The 17,500-nt window shown below is 40.0% G+C and overlaps 3 protein-coding genes and 1 long non-coding RNA gene across 9 annotated transcripts in view; 3 read left to right on the top strand and 1 right to left on the bottom strand.

Annotated features, from left to right (window-relative positions):
- LOC135581942 (uncharacterized) overlaps positions 1-1,756 on the top strand; it is a 3,032-nt gene extending 1,276 nt beyond the window's left edge. Inside the window, exons 2-3 of the mRNA XM_065128048.1 lie at positions 1-241; positions 1,528-1,756. The exon at positions 1-241 is cut by the window's left edge and continues 72 nt beyond it. Of these exons, the coding sequence (XP_064984120.1) occupies positions 1-241; positions 1,528-1,604 (318 nt within the window). The 3' untranslated portion in view covers positions 1,605-1,756. The remainder of the gene's footprint in view (positions 242-1,527) is intronic.
- Positions 1,757-2,694: 938 nt separating this feature from the next.
- On the bottom strand, positions 2,695-10,902 carry LOC135624438 (zinc finger CCCH domain-containing protein ZFN-like). 2 transcript variants are annotated; one of them, XM_065128045.1, is made up of 7 exons: positions 10,619-10,902; positions 9,871-10,028; positions 8,395-8,457; positions 5,499-5,618; positions 5,094-5,381; positions 4,096-4,422; positions 2,695-3,161 (listed from the first exon to the last, which is right to left on the bottom strand). In XM_065128045.1, the coding sequence occupies exons 1-7, from the start codon at positions 10,743-10,745 to the stop codon at positions 2,949-2,951; spliced, it is 1,296 nt and encodes a 431-aa protein (XP_064984117.1). In that variant the 5' UTR covers positions 10,746-10,902; the 3' UTR covers positions 2,695-2,948. The 2 variants fall into 2 exon arrangements, with proteins under 2 accessions (XP_064984117.1, XP_064984118.1); XM_065128046.1 differs by having other exon boundaries at positions 10,625-10,900.
- A 958-nt stretch (positions 10,903-11,860) lies between these two features.
- LOC135625850 (uncharacterized) lies at positions 11,861-14,778 on the top strand. Of its 5 annotated transcripts, XR_010492168.1 has the most exons (4): positions 11,877-11,935; positions 12,582-12,707; positions 12,853-13,663; positions 13,907-14,778. It is a non-coding gene; the product is annotated as an uncharacterized LOC135625850 (long non-coding RNA). The 5 variants fall into 5 exon arrangements; XR_010492170.1 differs by lacking the exon at positions 12,582-12,707 and having other exon boundaries at positions 11,861-11,935; positions 13,431-13,663; XR_010492169.1 differs by lacking the exon at positions 12,582-12,707 and having other exon boundaries at positions 11,867-11,935.
- A 1,113-nt stretch (positions 14,779-15,891) lies between these two features.
- Positions 15,892-17,500, top strand: part of LOC135624439 (uncharacterized) — a 1,686-nt gene continuing 77 nt past the window's right edge. The window contains exons 1-2 of the mRNA XM_065128047.1: positions 15,892-16,091; positions 16,182-17,500. The exon at positions 16,182-17,500 is cut by the window's right edge and continues 77 nt beyond it. Coding sequence (XP_064984119.1) covers positions 16,409-17,308 — 900 coding nt within the window. The 5' untranslated portion in view covers positions 15,892-16,091; positions 16,182-16,408 and the 3' untranslated portion in view covers positions 17,309-17,500. The remainder of the gene's footprint in view (positions 16,092-16,181) is intronic.

Consider the following 17,500-nt stretch of genomic DNA (forward strand, 5'->3'; position numbering starts at 1 on the left):
CTTTCTGCAGATGACATAGATGAAGATCATGGAATGCTGGGGGAAGGAGACCTTCGCTTTGCCTACAATCCCAAGGCTCTCGATAGAGTTCCATGGAAGTCAATCGCCCTTGCAATTTTTCTTCTTGCTCTGGGGACACTTCTCCTTATTCTATCATTCTTCATTTTTACAGGCCATATGGAGGGTGAGCAATCCCAAGCATATGGCCTCTTGACGCTTGGTATACTTGCATTTCTTCCTGGTATGCACCACGAATCTATGATATTTATTTCATTACATCTCAATTAATTTTTGCTTATACTCGTGCATGATGTTCTAGAAGCAATCGGTCTGCTAGTAATATGTAAAGGCATTTTTTTCTAATGTACCGTTCCTTGTGTCAATTCCTGTCAAACCTCCTAGCTCGCGATATTGTAACTCAGATTGAATACCGGGAGAATTATGATTATTAAAGAATTTCATTGGTAAATTGTTGGGTTAAGTTTGATCTTTCATTCATGGCAGAAAGTCTATGTTCCAAAGACATTCACCTGTATAACATTATAAGTGTTTTTTTTTTCTAGTTAAGAAGTGCCGCATATGATGTATGGTAAGTTTAAAGTAGTAACATTTTGGCAGAAAGCCTGAAAGTAGGTGTCATGTATAGGTTTTTGCTTTCAGAAAGGCATTTAGTTCTTCAGTGCTAAAGGTTATTCGGCGAAAAACCTTTAATGAAGATTGGATAATGACTTTCGACTATATACTTCTTTAAGCTGTCATTAACTTTTTATTTCACTAGTTTTTGTCGAAGGTCCTTTTTTCAAGATCTGTAAAGAATTTCATGTATGTTTAATTTTGCATACTGCCCCCCCGAAAATTTCCACCTTACTAGCAACTTGGAAATTTGAAATTTCTTAGAAACCACATTGAAGCTTTGGTAAATTAAGGTTGCATAGCATATATATGTTAATATATCTTGATCCATCCGGCATTAGTGGTAAAATGTAACTTAATTGTCACTCTAGCATGAGTAGTTCATGTGAAAATAATTTATTATCATGATCATTTCATACGCAACTTGTGTATAAAGCCTTGTCCAAGTTTGTTTACATATTTGTGTAGGCATGTGGATATACTATATTTATGGTGAAAGGTACATGGAAATCTAGGCATGGTCCAAGAATTCAAACTGCCACCAAGCCATTAGTACCTCCACGCAGACTTCGGGGTTTATACAGAACAATGTAATGATATTGTTAAATCTACTGCTGCTGCTAAATTTATCAATGTAATATCTCGGGCAGATTCAAGAGAATATCGAGATTCTCTTTTTAGATTGTCGGAGACACTTGTTCAAATTACACTTTTGCTTCATTCTTATTTGTTCTTAAGAGTATTGGTTCTTTTAACCCCACTAGGATAATGAACTTGAAAAACCATACAACAAAATAACCCTTCGTCTACGTCGGAAGGCCACAGAAAAAATATTTGAAGGTTTAGCATTGTGACACTGAATATTTGAAGGCTTGGTTTTCCATCTTGTTGCAGGTTTCTACGAGACTCGGATCGCTTATTACTCTTGGAAGGGTGCGCCAGGCTATAGGTTTTCTTCCATCCCGAGTTAGTCCTCCAAGCATTTTAGGCTCGACTGTGGATACTGGATATTGTTCTTAGCCAGTGAGTTACAACTTGTTCCACAGATCCTTGTTTTGAGGATGGCTATTTTCTGCAAAATGAAACTTTGTGTGTTGCTATGCAATTTCTAGTTGCTGCGAAAGCTTACTTCCAGTGTCGATTTGTTGTCCAAATATGACCTAAATAATACATGTTCTACTAAAATGTGTATTTAGTAGTGCCTTTACTGTTTCCTACAATGCTCGAGTTGTAGTCGATCCATCCATGTCTTATAATTTCTTTGATTCTCGCAGGACTTGAATTCCCCAGTAATATTGTGCATTCCACTTTTATATTAAAATATAACATTCATAAAGTACCTCATTATTTTATATTTTCTACTCAAACGAGCTTTAAATCCGATGTTTGTGTGTTTCTCGTTATCAATAATTAAGTCATTCATCAGTTTACTTCCAACGAAATATTTAAAATGCCACAGATTTAGTTGATATTTGTGACAAGTGACACACACTATCAATAATCTCTATCCCCATAAGAAAACATGTTCCTTGTTACTGTTCGTTGGGGACACACAACACACGAAGAAAGTCTCATGGCATGGCAGTGCCTCTAAACATTACGATTGCATCAGCATAAACGAACAAATTAGCAAAGGGGTATTATCAAATCAGCGTGTCATCCATCCATCATCAACCTAAAAGAAGTAACATGATAACAAGGCGATTAAGCTAGAAAGCAATGAGGGTTATTTACCGCCAAATACATCTGAGAAAACCGAAGGGTTCACCATATCCTCCTGTTACCTTCTGAACTGCCACCATGAACACTCAAGATGACATCCGAGAAAATGCGGCTATTTCTGAAACTGCCACCATGTACAATCAAGATGTAGCGGCTATGACGATGAGCAAGTAGATCTGTAACACGGAAGATAAAATCCTGCATGTTCACAAGGTCAGAACTCTGGTGAAAATACAATGAAGCATTGCAATGGCTGCAATGCCAAAAGAATAGAATGCACACACAACTGGCCCTTCTAAGAAGAAGAATTACCTACAAAGGCATCACCCATTTCCGAAATAAACAAAGAATCCTTTTTTCTCTCCTTTTTTTTTTAAAATCGCAAAGCAAAACAGCATCATGATACAACAACAAGAATAGGGCACCATTGGTAAGTGCATCTTCAGATGAGCAGTCTCAGTTCTTCGTGACGAACTGTATGTACATCACCAGCACAGGGATGTGGGAACTCAATTTACAGAGATTTGCCTTAATAAGGTTATGAGAAAGGAGAAGAAATTTTTCTGATGCTTGCTGAACAGTTTCAAAGTCATCTATCTAGACTTCCCAGTTGCAGCTTCCAATAATGGAGGCCCCGAAGAAGAGGACACAAGTAAATTTCTTGAAACCAATGCATCAGCTGAAGAGGATGTTGGAAGACTGTAAGCATATACGCCGATGGGTGTTGCCATAGGATGGTCGAATTTGCAATGTGGGCCAAATTTGCAGATACCATAACGAGAATAAAAAATGCACAAGGGTTCTCCCTGTCAGAGAAACACAACCAAATATTAATTCACAACCATTATCAATAAAATACAGAACAGCATCGAGCAGTAAATCAGTTGTCTCAGTCAAATTAGTGTATAGTCCTCCTAAAGTTCTCAACAGTATATTTTGATCCTATTGTTCCACCAAATAGAATAGACCGCTGCAGCTAAATCCTCGGCCAAAAGGTCAGACCAATAAAACTTGCTCCTTGGACTTCCACCAGGAAAACACTGGAGACAAGATACAGATGACTCCGCCGTCCAAAGACACAACCAAGGCAATCCTATTCATAGCTGAGACCTGCTCGAGTTGTGGTTTCAGATTAGCAAATCCTTGAAGGCTGACCATCTCAGTGGGGGCAATACTCTAGTTTCATGGCATATTTTCTAATCCTTCCTCAACATTCATCGAACTTAAATACAGATTGTACATCTCAGCAGCTGCCTTTTCCACTGTAATCTTCCCTAAGTCTCAGCTTCTCTAGGAGTTAATGAATTGCAGAACGTAATTATCGGACATTAAATAATCAAGCAAATTCAAACTCTTTAATAATTTAATATACTATGTAGCAGTATTTTGTTTGTCCCATTTATGAATCAAGCATTGGAGTGAACTAAAAGGAAACATGTTTCTCAGTTACACTGCTCAACAGGAACAGAGTTCACAATATTGAATCTGGAACTTAATTTGGACATGCTTAATCCCACATGAATAGAATTTGGACATGAGTATAATACATGAAAAAGGGAAGCTGGAACTTAAACCTTGCTGAAATGCTAATCTGACTGGCAAAAAAAGAAGAATACAACGATGGAAGGGAAAAATGTCTGGAACAGCCATGTCAGATTTCACTTTTATTATGGAAAGCCTACAACATGCTTAATCCCACATCAAAGAATAAAGGAAATAACGAGGTTGACACAAACTTACAGGGCGTAAAGGAAGGCCTAATGGACTCAGCAAACAGTTAGGGGGAGGAAGTAATCTCTCCCTAGGATGATGAAACTTGCAGGCTGCACCAAATTTACAATCCCCAGTCTTCATATAAAATTGACATTCCGGTTGATCAGGTCTCTCAGGGAAAACATTCTCCCTTGCCAATACATACTGGCCCAGAGGAATAGCACTGGATCGATATGAGGGTATTGTCCCTTGAACTCCGGTGATTGTTTCATTCTGTCGTGATGTTCCATAAAACTGAGTAGTTCGTGGCAGGTGCAGCTGACTCTCTGAAGACGAAACAGACCCCAGTTGACCCTAGAGAGACATACAGCATGATACCAGTTACAACACAAAAACAAATTTTAACAGAATATCAGATATGGCTAGTTATATATTTAGGGGGGAATAGAAAAAAATCGAGTACAAAACCTTTCACTTGGTCTAATGCCTAAGGCAATAGCACATAGAACTGCAACTACCAACGGCATAGATAATAAAAAGAACATCACCATAAATTCATGGAAACATGGCTGTGGAAAAAGAAAATTTTGCAGCATACTGGAACCTCTTCCTCGTCAATTGCCATTTGGCTTATGCAAACATGTAAAATATACTCTTGATAATGTGTATGAGATAGGCACATTTGGGAGATGATAGCCTTTAGTACAAACAACACAATCAGACAAGCATGGAAGCAATCTCCTAAATGACATAGAAATGCCTCATAAGAGATACAACAAAAGAAAATAGAGATGATGCAAAAGACATGGCCGCATTACTTGTGTGCAGCCCTATTTTTATCTCCTGAATAACAATTTGCCTCTTGAAACTTCTTTATCAGGTAATATACTTCGCGTATTTGACTTACATGACATGAAGAAAAAGAGAATTTTTTACCAAGTGACGTTGAAAAGCAAAAAAATCATGTCCAGCTATGTCATGCATATTATAGAATGCCAGTAGGGCCTAAAACAGAATGGATTTACCGAATATGTGTTCCAGCTAGGAACTTGAACCAAACCCTGAGGAACAATCACTTGGGCATAGCTTGAAAGACCTTGCCATCGAGGGCTAGGAATAAAAGAAGGTCTTGACAAGGGTGTCAAACCCCCATGATAAGACTGCTGACTGGAAGTAGGAGAATGTACACCAGGATACATGGTCGAACCACGTACATTAGCCATTGTGTTAGAAGGCTGTGGATGGTGAAATTTGCAAGTGCTCCCGAATTTGCATACTCCATTTCTCATATAATATGCACATTCTGTCTCATTCTACAACAAAATGAGTATTATCTTATCATGCAAACATAGCACAAAACAGTTGTATATTCATTAGTAAGAATTTCCAAAAATATGACATTTAGATATCAACAAGTAGAAGTTACAAACCAGACGAATTGGATAACCTAAAGCATTTAATTGGACTCTCCCAGCAATTCCTGCCTTATCTCTAGGATGATGAAATTTGCATGTAGCACCAAATTTGCATGTACCGGTCCTCAGATAGTACTGAAAAAAGGATAAGAGAAGTACTGTCAAAAGAGATTACACAAGTATTAAAATAAAAGTTCCAGTTTTAATTAACCAAAGTCAGACAGAACAACGTACACTGAGCAGTACAAATTTCACACAGATTCCAACTTCCAAGTGCAATAATCGAGTTAAATCACATGAACACAATGTTTCATGCATGTCAATTTCAAGAAAGCATTCTGTCAGAAAGGGTAGCTTCCTTCATTACACAAGGCCTCAGCCAATGCAAGGTCCGGGGAGAGGCAATGTAATAACCTTACCCTTGCAAGCAGGTTGTTTCCATTACTCAAATCATTGTCAGCTAGAACATGAAGGAGCAATCCAATTGTAACACCAAATCCCACACCAAAAAAAGCAAAATATTGCAGATTGCAAATGCATGTACCGAATACTATTTAATCTGCCATTGGAACTTGGTGTGGACTCCTTAAAGAAAATTTCAAATGTATAAAGTATGAAATCCTGGATAAAGACTAGAACTGAAAGCAGAAGATGATAAGAAATTTTCTGGAGCTTCAAATGAAGATTTGAGAAATTAAGCAACGATGAAGTACATGCAACCAAAAAGAAAACAAAATTGCAAAAAATAAATAAATAAATAAAAGCTTCCGGTACTACATTTTAGGTTCAATACTACATATGTCCGTTGATTTTAGAGCTTATAATTCACAGTAAAACCTAAAGGAGGCATCTCTGTCATGTTTCCTAGGAGCTCCTTAAGGGGTACAACACCCTTACCTAAACCTAGCAACCAGGCATGAAACTACAATATGTGCCTTTACTTGTACTCATTGTCCTTAATTTATAAATATAACATAACACAGACACCAACATACATACATACATACATATATATATGTATGTATATATGTATATATATGTATGTATATATATATATTTATATATATGTATATATATATAAATATGGAGAGAGAGAGAGAGAGAGAGGTATTAACAATTGATGATCCCTCACGCATGGTGAGGGATGTTTACATCTTGTGATAGGATAAAGGATGAAACAAATCATAGAAAAGCAAAAGCACAACACTAGGAGAACATGCAGAAATTATGTTTTAAGGAAACATTCAATCTTTCAGTTCTAGACATACTTCATATTGTCTCCATGCATTACCTTTACATAAAGCAATTTTCTAGGTTGGAATTTCTATAGTCAGAAACCAAGAAGCTACTTACGTATGTTTTGACACTAACTGCCTTGCTACCTGGTTGTCTCCGGAAATGTGTTGCAACCTGGTTGTCTCCAGACTATATGGCAAGATCCGAACAGCTTAAAAATTCTGTTGTCTTAAGAGAGTAGCTACATGTGTGAGGTTCTACCCACAAAGAAGTTCTATGTATAAACTATCAATAATTCAAAATATCCACACTTACCAGATTTTAAAGGTAAATCCACACTTGATGTTGCATTGTTTCCTATTTCAAATTTGACAAGGTCAAACAGAATTTGGTCTAATGTTCTAGGACGTGCCAGCCTATATTGGGTTGCACATTATGTACTTGTAAGAAATCTGGTGTGAATACATGCAGTTTTGGCAGCATTGTGTTTAGATATAGGCAGTAGCACACATACTTTTTGTTATTCATCCCTCCTTTCATGGTATTATTAAGCTATTTTTATAGACAGGATACGAAAGAAAGGAAGCTAACTCTTTTACAAGCCATAGCAACTAAAAGTAGCCCCTCAGATACTCCAGTGACTCCCATATTCTCAGCACTAGAAGGTTAGGCACTTGGAGAATGATCAGCAAGGTGGCGATGCCAAAGAGAGAATCAGCACAGTAACAGGTAAGTATTTACATTCTCTTGTTCTCTATGGATAATACTCCTTTGTTTTATCCCTTCTTCTATCTTAATCAAGCATGGTTCAGACTAAGTTGTAAATATCCATTCACAACCCAAAAAGATTAATAAAATCTTTTACGAAATTCATTTTTTCACATTTTTTCTGTTGTTTTAAGTTTGTGCTTCAGCACAAGATGCTGAATATTTACCATCCTGGCAACTAGATGGCATTACCCATGCTGAAGAAACTAAAAACTTGGTTTAGCTTCAAACATATCACAGCTGCCATATCCTAAAACCAACTTCTAAAGGGAAACCAGAGTTAAAAACAGTTATAAAATCAACCTATCCTACATCTAACTCACTCTCAACGATTATCATCAGGAAGGAACTTGGACCAGTGAATGATTTAATCATTCTATACACTATTAAGTAATAACAGAAACTACAAAAATGTAAAATCTACAATGTCGATTCAAATATAACCCTAGTTGACTAAATAAATCCTTACAAAGTCTGAGAAGTTCTGAAACAGAGGTTGCACGTCAATTGATTGATTTCTAACACACTTTCATATACAAAAAGAAAGTAGCATTGCACTAAATTCTTTATGTTATTGGTGCTTTGCTTTTCTTTCATTGGTACAAAAGCAAAACAAAAAAAGTGACTCAAAATAATCAACATAAGAAACACATGATGTCCCAACAACAAGACAAGAACAACAAGAAGTCATTGATGCTTACATTGCACTAAGTTCTTTATGTTATTGGTGCTTTGCTTTTCTTTCATTGGTACAAAAGCAAAAAAAAAAAGTGACTCAAAATAATCAACATAAGAAACACATGATGTCCCAACAGCAAGTCAGCAACAAAGACAAGAACAACAAGAAGTCATATCCCAATTATTCTATCTTCATTATACCGAACTTTCCTGCATTGTTTTCTGTTACCTGACATTCAGGTTGCCCAACTCTTTCAGGAAATCCACCCTTGATTCTTGCTGCAGCAATAGCCTGACAATTAACAGAATCTAATAAGGACTATCGGTTTTGATGAACTCAAACCATGACTACATCCAAATCATGTGCAAAGTAAGGTCATATTCCAAACACAAAACCAAAAGGAAGAAACCAAAGGAATATATATAGTAGATGTTGACAAAAATGCAGAGCAAAAATGAGAAACAACCATCATCAACACTAAATGTATCCATCCATGTACTTACCGAGACTGATCTGAGCTACTGACAAAGTGGTTAATAACTTCGAGAAAAAGAAAAAGAGCATTTCTTTTTAACATTGAATCCAATACTCTTCTCCTTTTTTTCAGTTAATTGACTCTTTGTTGCAAAGTCAAACAAGATATTAAAACAATATCTCCATGTTCCCTCTTAAAATCAGACATCATTGTACTTAATGAAAAGCATTTTGTTGTCCACCAAGATAGCCTTGTTCCAGTCCTACTAAACATGCATCTTGGAGAACTTTACATCCAAACCTATTGCCACCATTAAGTTTCCGAAAAACTTTACATATATCATTCCAAAATCAATTATCCAAATTTGTGGTGATTCAAATAAACAGCATATATCACATTATTAATTCAATAAAGTACTAGAAAAACTGGCATAACTAAAAAGCTGAACACGAACGCTGACAACATCTCACAATGATTCTTTGACGCCGTCCAATCTTTCATTCACCTAGATGTGGGGGTGGTCCACATCATAGACATCAGCACCAATTATGACATCATAGACATCACCTACATAGAAATGGCTCTAAAGAATAAATGCAACCAAACATAGTTTAAAATTTTGCGTGATCAGCACAATTACGATATGGACTGTCTAAACTGATGCTTATTAATTCTCTAAGACATGAACAGTCAAACCATGTCCCATGATGAAGGTTAAAATTGAACGATGGGGAGGTCTTTTGCATTTTTTGCTTAAAAATCATGATATTAACGAACAAACACAAACTTGAGAACAGGTGTGGAGTGCTATGATGATGCAAAAAGTGTTACAACAAGTGGACCTGATTGCCAGTCCATTAAAGTATCTAAGAATTCACGTATGGTGCAAGCTTCTATATCTATTTCATAATGAATGAATAGACCCACTGTTAAAGTACAAAATAAACTACAACATCAGCATCTTATAAAAAATGGCCTTATATATACATACAGAGCAAGTGAAGAAGAGTTTGTTTGCAGAAATGTCAAAAGTAAAAGCAGAGCAGTGCCTAGAATCATATAGCTTAAAATAACGAGTAATGACTTTCACACTAAAATAACTTTGAACCATCTCACTCTTCATACTTGGATACAGACAAAACTGGCTACAACCACCATAATGTCATTTGTGTTCAAGAAGAAAAAGTTCCTCGAGGTGCATAAGAAACAGTCAGATAAGTCAGGTTTACCATCTGCCTATTTGGAGGATGATTGTATCTACAAGTCATCCCAAATCTGCAGAGGCCAGTCCTGAGGTAATAAGTACAGTCTGGCTCTCCCGGACGCTCTGGATATGGTCCAGATTCCATGGATTCAATCTCTCTCAAGCTCATCTGCCACATTGTCTCTGCACTTGCAACAAAAGCTGAGGATTAGAAGACGCCTAGAACGGATATCATGGCAACTACAGCCCATAAAGAAGCAAAAACAAATGTTTCACTAAGGCTCGGAATATAGATAACGACGTGTTGGTATACAAATTGCTAAAACAAAATTGTAATGTGCGATGCAAGAATTTTATTCACAAAAATAAATCATAAATCATCAAAGCTCATGAAGGATAATAGGAAGGCGATAAAAAGGACTTGAAATGCCACACACAGAACACCATTCTGCCTCCACAGCCAGCCTCGAGAACACCAAACATGGACACCAAAAGAAAGATCAGAAAAGAATGCAAGAATTAGCACGGCAACAACGGCCAACAACGGAACAAAACAGCACAACCAAGACAACGAGCATTGCGGCTTCCTACAAAGACAAGCCGCCAGCCCCCGAGCTCGATTCGGCAAGCTCGGATCGCCAACCCCACACCCAGACCCTCCGATCCCAGGGCCCGAGACCCTCCCACACCAAGAACCAATCATCGTGACGAATCAAAAGAGAGGGGAACCCGAGAAGCCGCGACCGGCACAGCAAACCCTAGCCCTAACCCACCCTGACCTCCATCGATGGTGGGCCGGAGCGGCAGGGACGAGGCGCCCTCCGTCACGGGCGCGGAGGGTCCCGCTCTGGCGCCCCCGCGCATGTGGACCCCGGCGGCGGTGGCAGCGTCGTAGTCCATGGCCGGGCGGCCATCAATCAGGGGCGGATCGGGAGCGTCGGGGACGGGGCTCCCATTGCGGCTGCGATCTCAGACGATGCGGAGAAGGGGAGATGGCGAGGGAAGGGGAAGGGTGGGGAGGGAGAGGGGGAGTGGGAGGGAGAGGAGAGACTCCGTCCTCCACAAAGCGTGAGGAGGGGAATAAAAACCAACACCAACAACAACAGCCATCCGCTCCGACAGCCAGTCGTTTGCGGCTTCCTCCAGCCGCGCGATCAAAAGCCGCGGAATATTATTTAATTGCCCTTTTTACGCTTCTGTCCTTGCAAACCTTCTATATCCCGTATTTTCCCCTTTATTATTATTATTATTATTATTATTATTATTATTATTATTGAATGTTTAAAGGAAGTTAATGCAAAATTTGTACTAAAATTAATTACAAGTATATATATATATATATATATATATATATATATATATATATATATATATATATATATATATATATATATGTGTGTGTGTGTGTGTGTCAAATTCGAATAAAAAAGGGAATATTTGGGTTACTTCTGTCATTTAATTTTATATAATAGATTAAATATTGTTATTGTTGTATGATTTTAAAGGATATTTGACATCAAGTTTGTATTAAAATTATATTTTGTATAATAAAAAGACAAAAGGATACTTGACTTTTTAGGTAAATCTTCCGATACAAATTAAAAATAAAAAATAAAAGAAAATTATATACTACTTTTGTTTTTTTTATCATGAATAAAAACAAAGATTTTTTAGGCCTATGGTCCACTCAAGTGTTCATTCTCTTTAGGGAGAACCTACTTTTTTGTAATATATTAAAAGTAATATATCTAATGAAACATAACATATTATTTGTACTTTAATGTAATACATAATTAATAAATATAATTTTGACAAAAATATTTACAGCGATTTTTTTAAATGATTTAATGTAAATCATATATAAAAAAAGGGGAAATAATAATAATAATAAATAAATAAATAAAATAAATAAATAAAGCTCTTCAATTGTTGGGTCGGGCCCAGACCGGTCCAGTCCAGTATGGCCCGGTCGAATCAGACCGACAACGACATAAAGCCCTATCGCCGCCGTACACGAAGAACACCGCCATGGTAGCTCCTCCCTTCGGCGCGCCCGCCCCGGAGTCGGCGTCCTCTTGTGGCCGTAAGCGGTAACTAATCTCTCGCGTTCGATGATTTGCTGCTTCAATATTATGTTGTATCGAGTTTCTCAATAAAGATCGGAGTTTGATCGGAAGACCGAAGGAAATGGTGTATCCCAATCGAGCGCATTTGGTACTTCGTGACGTGAAAGGAGAACAAACAAAATCCTTTCAGTGAGAAGCTTGTGTTGCTTATGGGATCACCAGTGCTCCCTTTGGATTGAGGCTGCCATGAAGCTGCATGTAGGGAAGTAATTATTGTAGATGTGCATAGGTGGGAAGGGCTCCCGTGGAGATTACTGGTAATAGAGCAGCCATTGACTTTGCCTACCGATCCTGACAACGCGATCTTACTTTTGGAGGATTAGCCTCCTTAGCACAGCATTTTCAGTACTGATTCTTGGAACTACAAAATTAGACAAAAAGTATCAAGCAAAATGGTGGGTATTTTGGTATGCTTGGGTATGAAACTTTTAACATCTAGGAAATTGACGATTACAATTAAGTCACAGTGTGATTGTAGTGAGACGACTGGAAGTATGGTGGTTTAGCATTACTTCTATCATATATAGTTAGCACAACATGTATGTTGAACTTTATGTGTATCGATCTTCTTTATAGTAAATTGTAATGACTATGTACTCTTTTGTAGCAGCATTTCTAATCTTCATGTGTACCTGGGGCTTGCTTAATTATCTTAATCAAAACAGAGTTTTTTTAATCTATTCCGACACTCAGATTAGAAGTCTCAAGAAGCTGATGCCTTGTGACATATAATGTGGTATTTATTTATTGTCCCTCTCTATTTTATGCTACTGTGAATTCTTCTTTATGTCATACATGGTAGTTGTGCCATTTTTCATAATCTTTAGAAAATTGCATTTAGAAAAGATGAATATTAACAAATTAAACTCTTCTTAACACAGATGAATTGGATGCGCGGGTGCATTGATGCATGGAAGTTGTTTCCATAGGCCTTTAACAAATTAACTTGTCGTTAGTCCTAAAGCAGTATATGGTATGCTGTGAATTGTCAGTGGCCTTGGGGCATCGACAATTTGATATCAATTTTTTATGTGATTTTGACACGTACCATTCTTATCCAAACGAAAGGGCATACAAGAACCTCTTGGAAGGAAAGACCCCCGTAAGGGGATAATGACTTCACTCATGCTTAAGTTGCATGTCACTGTTTCACACTTTTCTTTAGGAATGTTTCACACTAAGATCCGGTAAGTCCTGATGTACCTTGAAGGAACCCATGAGGAACACTGAAGGCCTTTTCTACAAAACTAGGAATGCGGATTTACTTTTGGTGTAACTGTCAGTGGTTTTTTCAGTACCTTCTATCATTTATTATTTGTCTATAGAATTCATCACAGACCACAAATAAAGTCTCTTCGGATACTTTTCTTTCTAATCAGTCCAATTCATCATATGTTGCACTTGGTGATGGCTATAATCTTGATCATTATAACCGCTCATCATTTTTACATCACAGCAGAAGTGAAAGATGAAAACCTGTTGGACTACTACTTGCAAAATAGCATTTTGACAAAGTTGATGAAGCGTTGTTCACATTGCTGGTTGGCACGTGCACATCGCAACAAGAGTAGCATGAAAACCTGTTGGACTACCTGCAAAGCACCATTTTAGCACACTCGATAATGTCATGGTTTAAAATATCAGTTGTACTGGCATGTTCCTGTTGGTAGTTACCAGTCTGATCGAGCATAGGTAATGTACAACTCATAATACCTCTTTCTCTACCTTTATTTTATTATTTTCTCAATGATGATGGGTAATATTAGTCGATAGATCACTTTGTGTCACAGAATTATACCATTTTATATAACATTACAGTATTGTTCTGATGGGTTGTCGAAACTGGTATTTAAAACCTTTTATGAATCACAATAGTCATTACCTTGTTCTGTATTTCTAATTTAGAATTTTTATTTTGGTGTACTTTGTATTCAGGGAAGAAAAGGAAACAAGGATAAGTATCTTCTTGGCAATGAGGAGTGGGAAAAAGTTTCATGGCTTGCTGTCACCCGTGAAAGGGAATTCGGTGGGCCGGACTGCCCTTACAACTGGAACTCTTGTGGATGCTGAACCAACTAATCAAACCACTTCATTACACCTCCCCTTTTCTGTCTCACCCAACATGGGTGACTCCTGCATCTAAAACCATTCATGCTTGCTAACAAAGCCAACATCACTTCTTACATGCTCATGACCATCCCTCTCATTTTCTTCCCCTCCTAGTCCATGCTGTATTCCTCTCTCTCCTCTTTCATTCATGAAGCGCTTCATTAGAGACCAATCGATGGATAGGTTCATCATCCTCCCGTTCTATTGTTCCTTTTGGTTTGTATTGTGAAACCCTGTAAGCCTAATCATCGCCCTTGGTGTGATAGTTGTGTTGAAGGTGGAGATGGTGAGATTCAATCCACCGGAAAGCTCAAGAACTCATTCACTGCAGGGTTTGAGAAGCTGATCAAGAGCTTGTCCCAGTATTTTGTGCTTTACCAGGGAGAGGACAAAGAGGTGGGGATGGAGATTGGATTTCTCACTGATGTGGAGCATGCTGCTCCTATAGGTCGTGAAGGATTCGACTCTCCAGAGTTCCTTTCCTTTTCATTGAAGCAGTTTGAGCTGGCCATGGTAGCACATGTTGGTGCCTCTCCACCTCATGGTCCCCATGAGGTGCTTCTCACTTGAACACCTTCTTGGGTTCTTGTGTTTCTCGCAATCTGTTGCTTGTGGTGATAGAGAGGGGAAGCATGTGAACTTGTATAGCTTTCTGTGACATGAGAATCTATCGACATTTTCTGGTTCCTTTTGTCTCAGTGCGAACTTGGTATCAGATCATTGAGTGCGATGAGGGTTATCTTCAGGCTTGTGACCACAGAGATAACAACCACTTGACTGGTGATTGTCATGTCACCTTCCCCATCAAATCTTTTCATATGACATTCCTGTTTAGTCCTTATATCATTGGACTTAGTGACCTATCAAGTTAATGAATCAATCATCCCCGCCCCGAAATCTAATATTTAAGACGAGAGAAGGGAACTATGTAAAATAATTTTTCTATCACATGTAAAATTACACATGCATTATTAATTAAAATAAGATATCATAAAAATATGATCTCGAATCTTTTTCCGATATCTCCCTCGACTTAAATATCAAATATTAATTTCTATCTAATAACAAAATCCTGCTTGAATGGTTTTTGTTGGGGAACGAATGTGCCGTGGCTGATGAGGTTCACGGGTCGATGTCGGGAGCCTCCAGCGGGCTGAGCTGATTGTCAGAGCCGACTAGATCCTCGAGTTAGGGGTGGGTTGGTCGATGACTCATCACGAGGGTGTCGGTTCGTCACTCCTGAGGTTGGGCTATCTTCCTGCAAAAATGACCTTCGTCGAGTGATCCCCGACTTTGGCCTCTCCGACGAATAAGTTAGTAATCTCCCTTCTCCATTTTCTTCCTCTTCCTTTTGGAGGCTGGGATAGAGGTCTTTAAACTACCGTGAAAGAATCGATCGTACCTGGATTGACGTAGTGGACATAGTATGGCATCAGTATGGATTTTGGCTCGGTGTGCACAACATTGCCATCTCAGGGTTGTCGGGAATAGTGTCTTGGGGGTACATGGCGTGTGGCATCAGTTGTGACGTGCCCAGAGGGTATGCCTTGCCTTATCAGTTTTCACATGAGATCATGGATTATATTGTTACACACTTTTTTATCAGTCATTGTAATATATATATATATATATATATATATATATATATATATATATATATATATATATTTGTTAGTATGCGCGCGCGTCTAATTGTATTTCTCGAAGTCATATTTTTTTCTGTAATTAAATGCAGTTAATATTAATAATATTGTGGTACGACATTATTCCTTTTTTAGGGGCGTCACGGTAATTTAGGGTATCGACCGTTGAGAACGCGGTTCGGGGAACGGCGGAAGACTCGCTCCCGTCTCCGTTTCCGACAGCTCGAACGGTCGACGAGAATCGTAGGATATATGTCCTCTGCCTCCTCCCTCTTCTCTCGCTCCTCCGCTTGTAACGAAAGAGACTAAGAGCCCATTCCATCAACGGCGCGCTGATCCTCATAACCCGATCGTCGCTCTCCCTTCTCGTATGCCTCGACCCATTCTTGCTCGCTCGCTCGGTCGCTTGCTGTTCTCGTTCTAATCATGCTTCTTTCCCTTTTCGTGGGGATGAATAGGGAAGATGTAGGGGCTTAAGCTGTGTTCTGGAGAAAGGAATCCGATGCCCGCCAATCGCGGCCTGAAATCCTCCCCCAGGGGAAAAGATGATCCTGTCATCCTGATTTCTTGTTGCTGACCTCGACTGGCGCACTCTCTTGGTAGATTTTGGGCACTTCAGGGCCCGAGATCGATCCAAGTGCGCATTTTTTGGAGTTTTTGTAGCCGAAGATTGAAACTTGGATTGATGGAAGGCAGGGGCCTCCGGCGGAGCCTAACGCTCCCCGAGCAGCAGGCTGTGGTGCTCTCCTGTAATCTTGGGGACCTCCTCAAGGTCCAAGACGAGGACGAGGTGCGCCCCTCCTCCGCCGTCGCCGCGTGCGCGAAGAGGGGAGCCTCCTCCGCCTCCGGGGGTGGCGGTGGCGGGAGAACACTGCTCGACATCATGCGTGAGGAACCGGGGCCAAATGCGGTCGTCGTAGGCCGTAGTTCCGGCAACGGTATCAAGTGGAAGTCGTTCAAGGATCGCCTTCACCTCCGCCTCCGCCGCGCTGGCGCCGCCTGGGCGGTGTCGTGCACCCAGTTCAACCCCATGTCCTATCCCGAGCTCTTCGTTTCCGTCCACACCAACCCCGGATTCTCCCGACCGGTCTCCCGCTCAACTTCCATCCGCAACTCCGAACTCCCCGTTCCGGCATCTATCTCGGGCACCGAGAACAATCCTGCAGCCACGGACGCCGCCGCCGTGGATGCACCATCACCGCCAGAGGAGCATCCATCGGGCGCCGCGGGCAATGGAGAAATCTCCGATCATGGGTCCACCACTACGGCGGCGGAGGAGGAGCCAGTGAGAGTCTCGCTGATGGCGCTGCTGGAGCAGACAGACAGACAGTGGAGCAGCGCAGGGGAGGGGTCCCCACCGGCAGCGGCACTGGCGGCGCTGTCGGAGGAGGAACCGGCGGCCGCGGAGGACGTCGGCGGAGGCATATTGCACGTGTGCTGCGTGTGCATGGTGCGGCACAAGGGGGCGGCGTTCATCCCCTGCGGCCACACCTTCTGCCGGATGTGCTCCCGGGAGCTCTGGGTGAACCGCGGCAGCTGCCCGCTCTGCAACGGCAACATCCTCGAGATCCTCGACATCTTCTAGCGCTCCCTGTCAACTCCGCCCACCATCGCCGCCGCCGCCACCACCACTCTGGTAATCTTACATATAAGATCATATCTCTAAAACTACTATTTTTCGTAATCAAACATAAGATTGATGGAAGTGATGGTGAATTTGCCCAGTGTTTGATGGAATGACCAATTTAATGCAGTGTACTGTTGTGAATGTGAAAGA

Source organism: Musa acuminata, chromosome BXJ2-10 (genome assembly GCF_036884655.1).
Source record: "Musa acuminata AAA Group cultivar baxijiao chromosome BXJ2-10, Cavendish_Baxijiao_AAA, whole genome shotgun sequence".
Classification (NCBI taxonomy): Eukaryota; Viridiplantae; Streptophyta; class Magnoliopsida; order Zingiberales; family Musaceae; genus Musa; species Musa acuminata.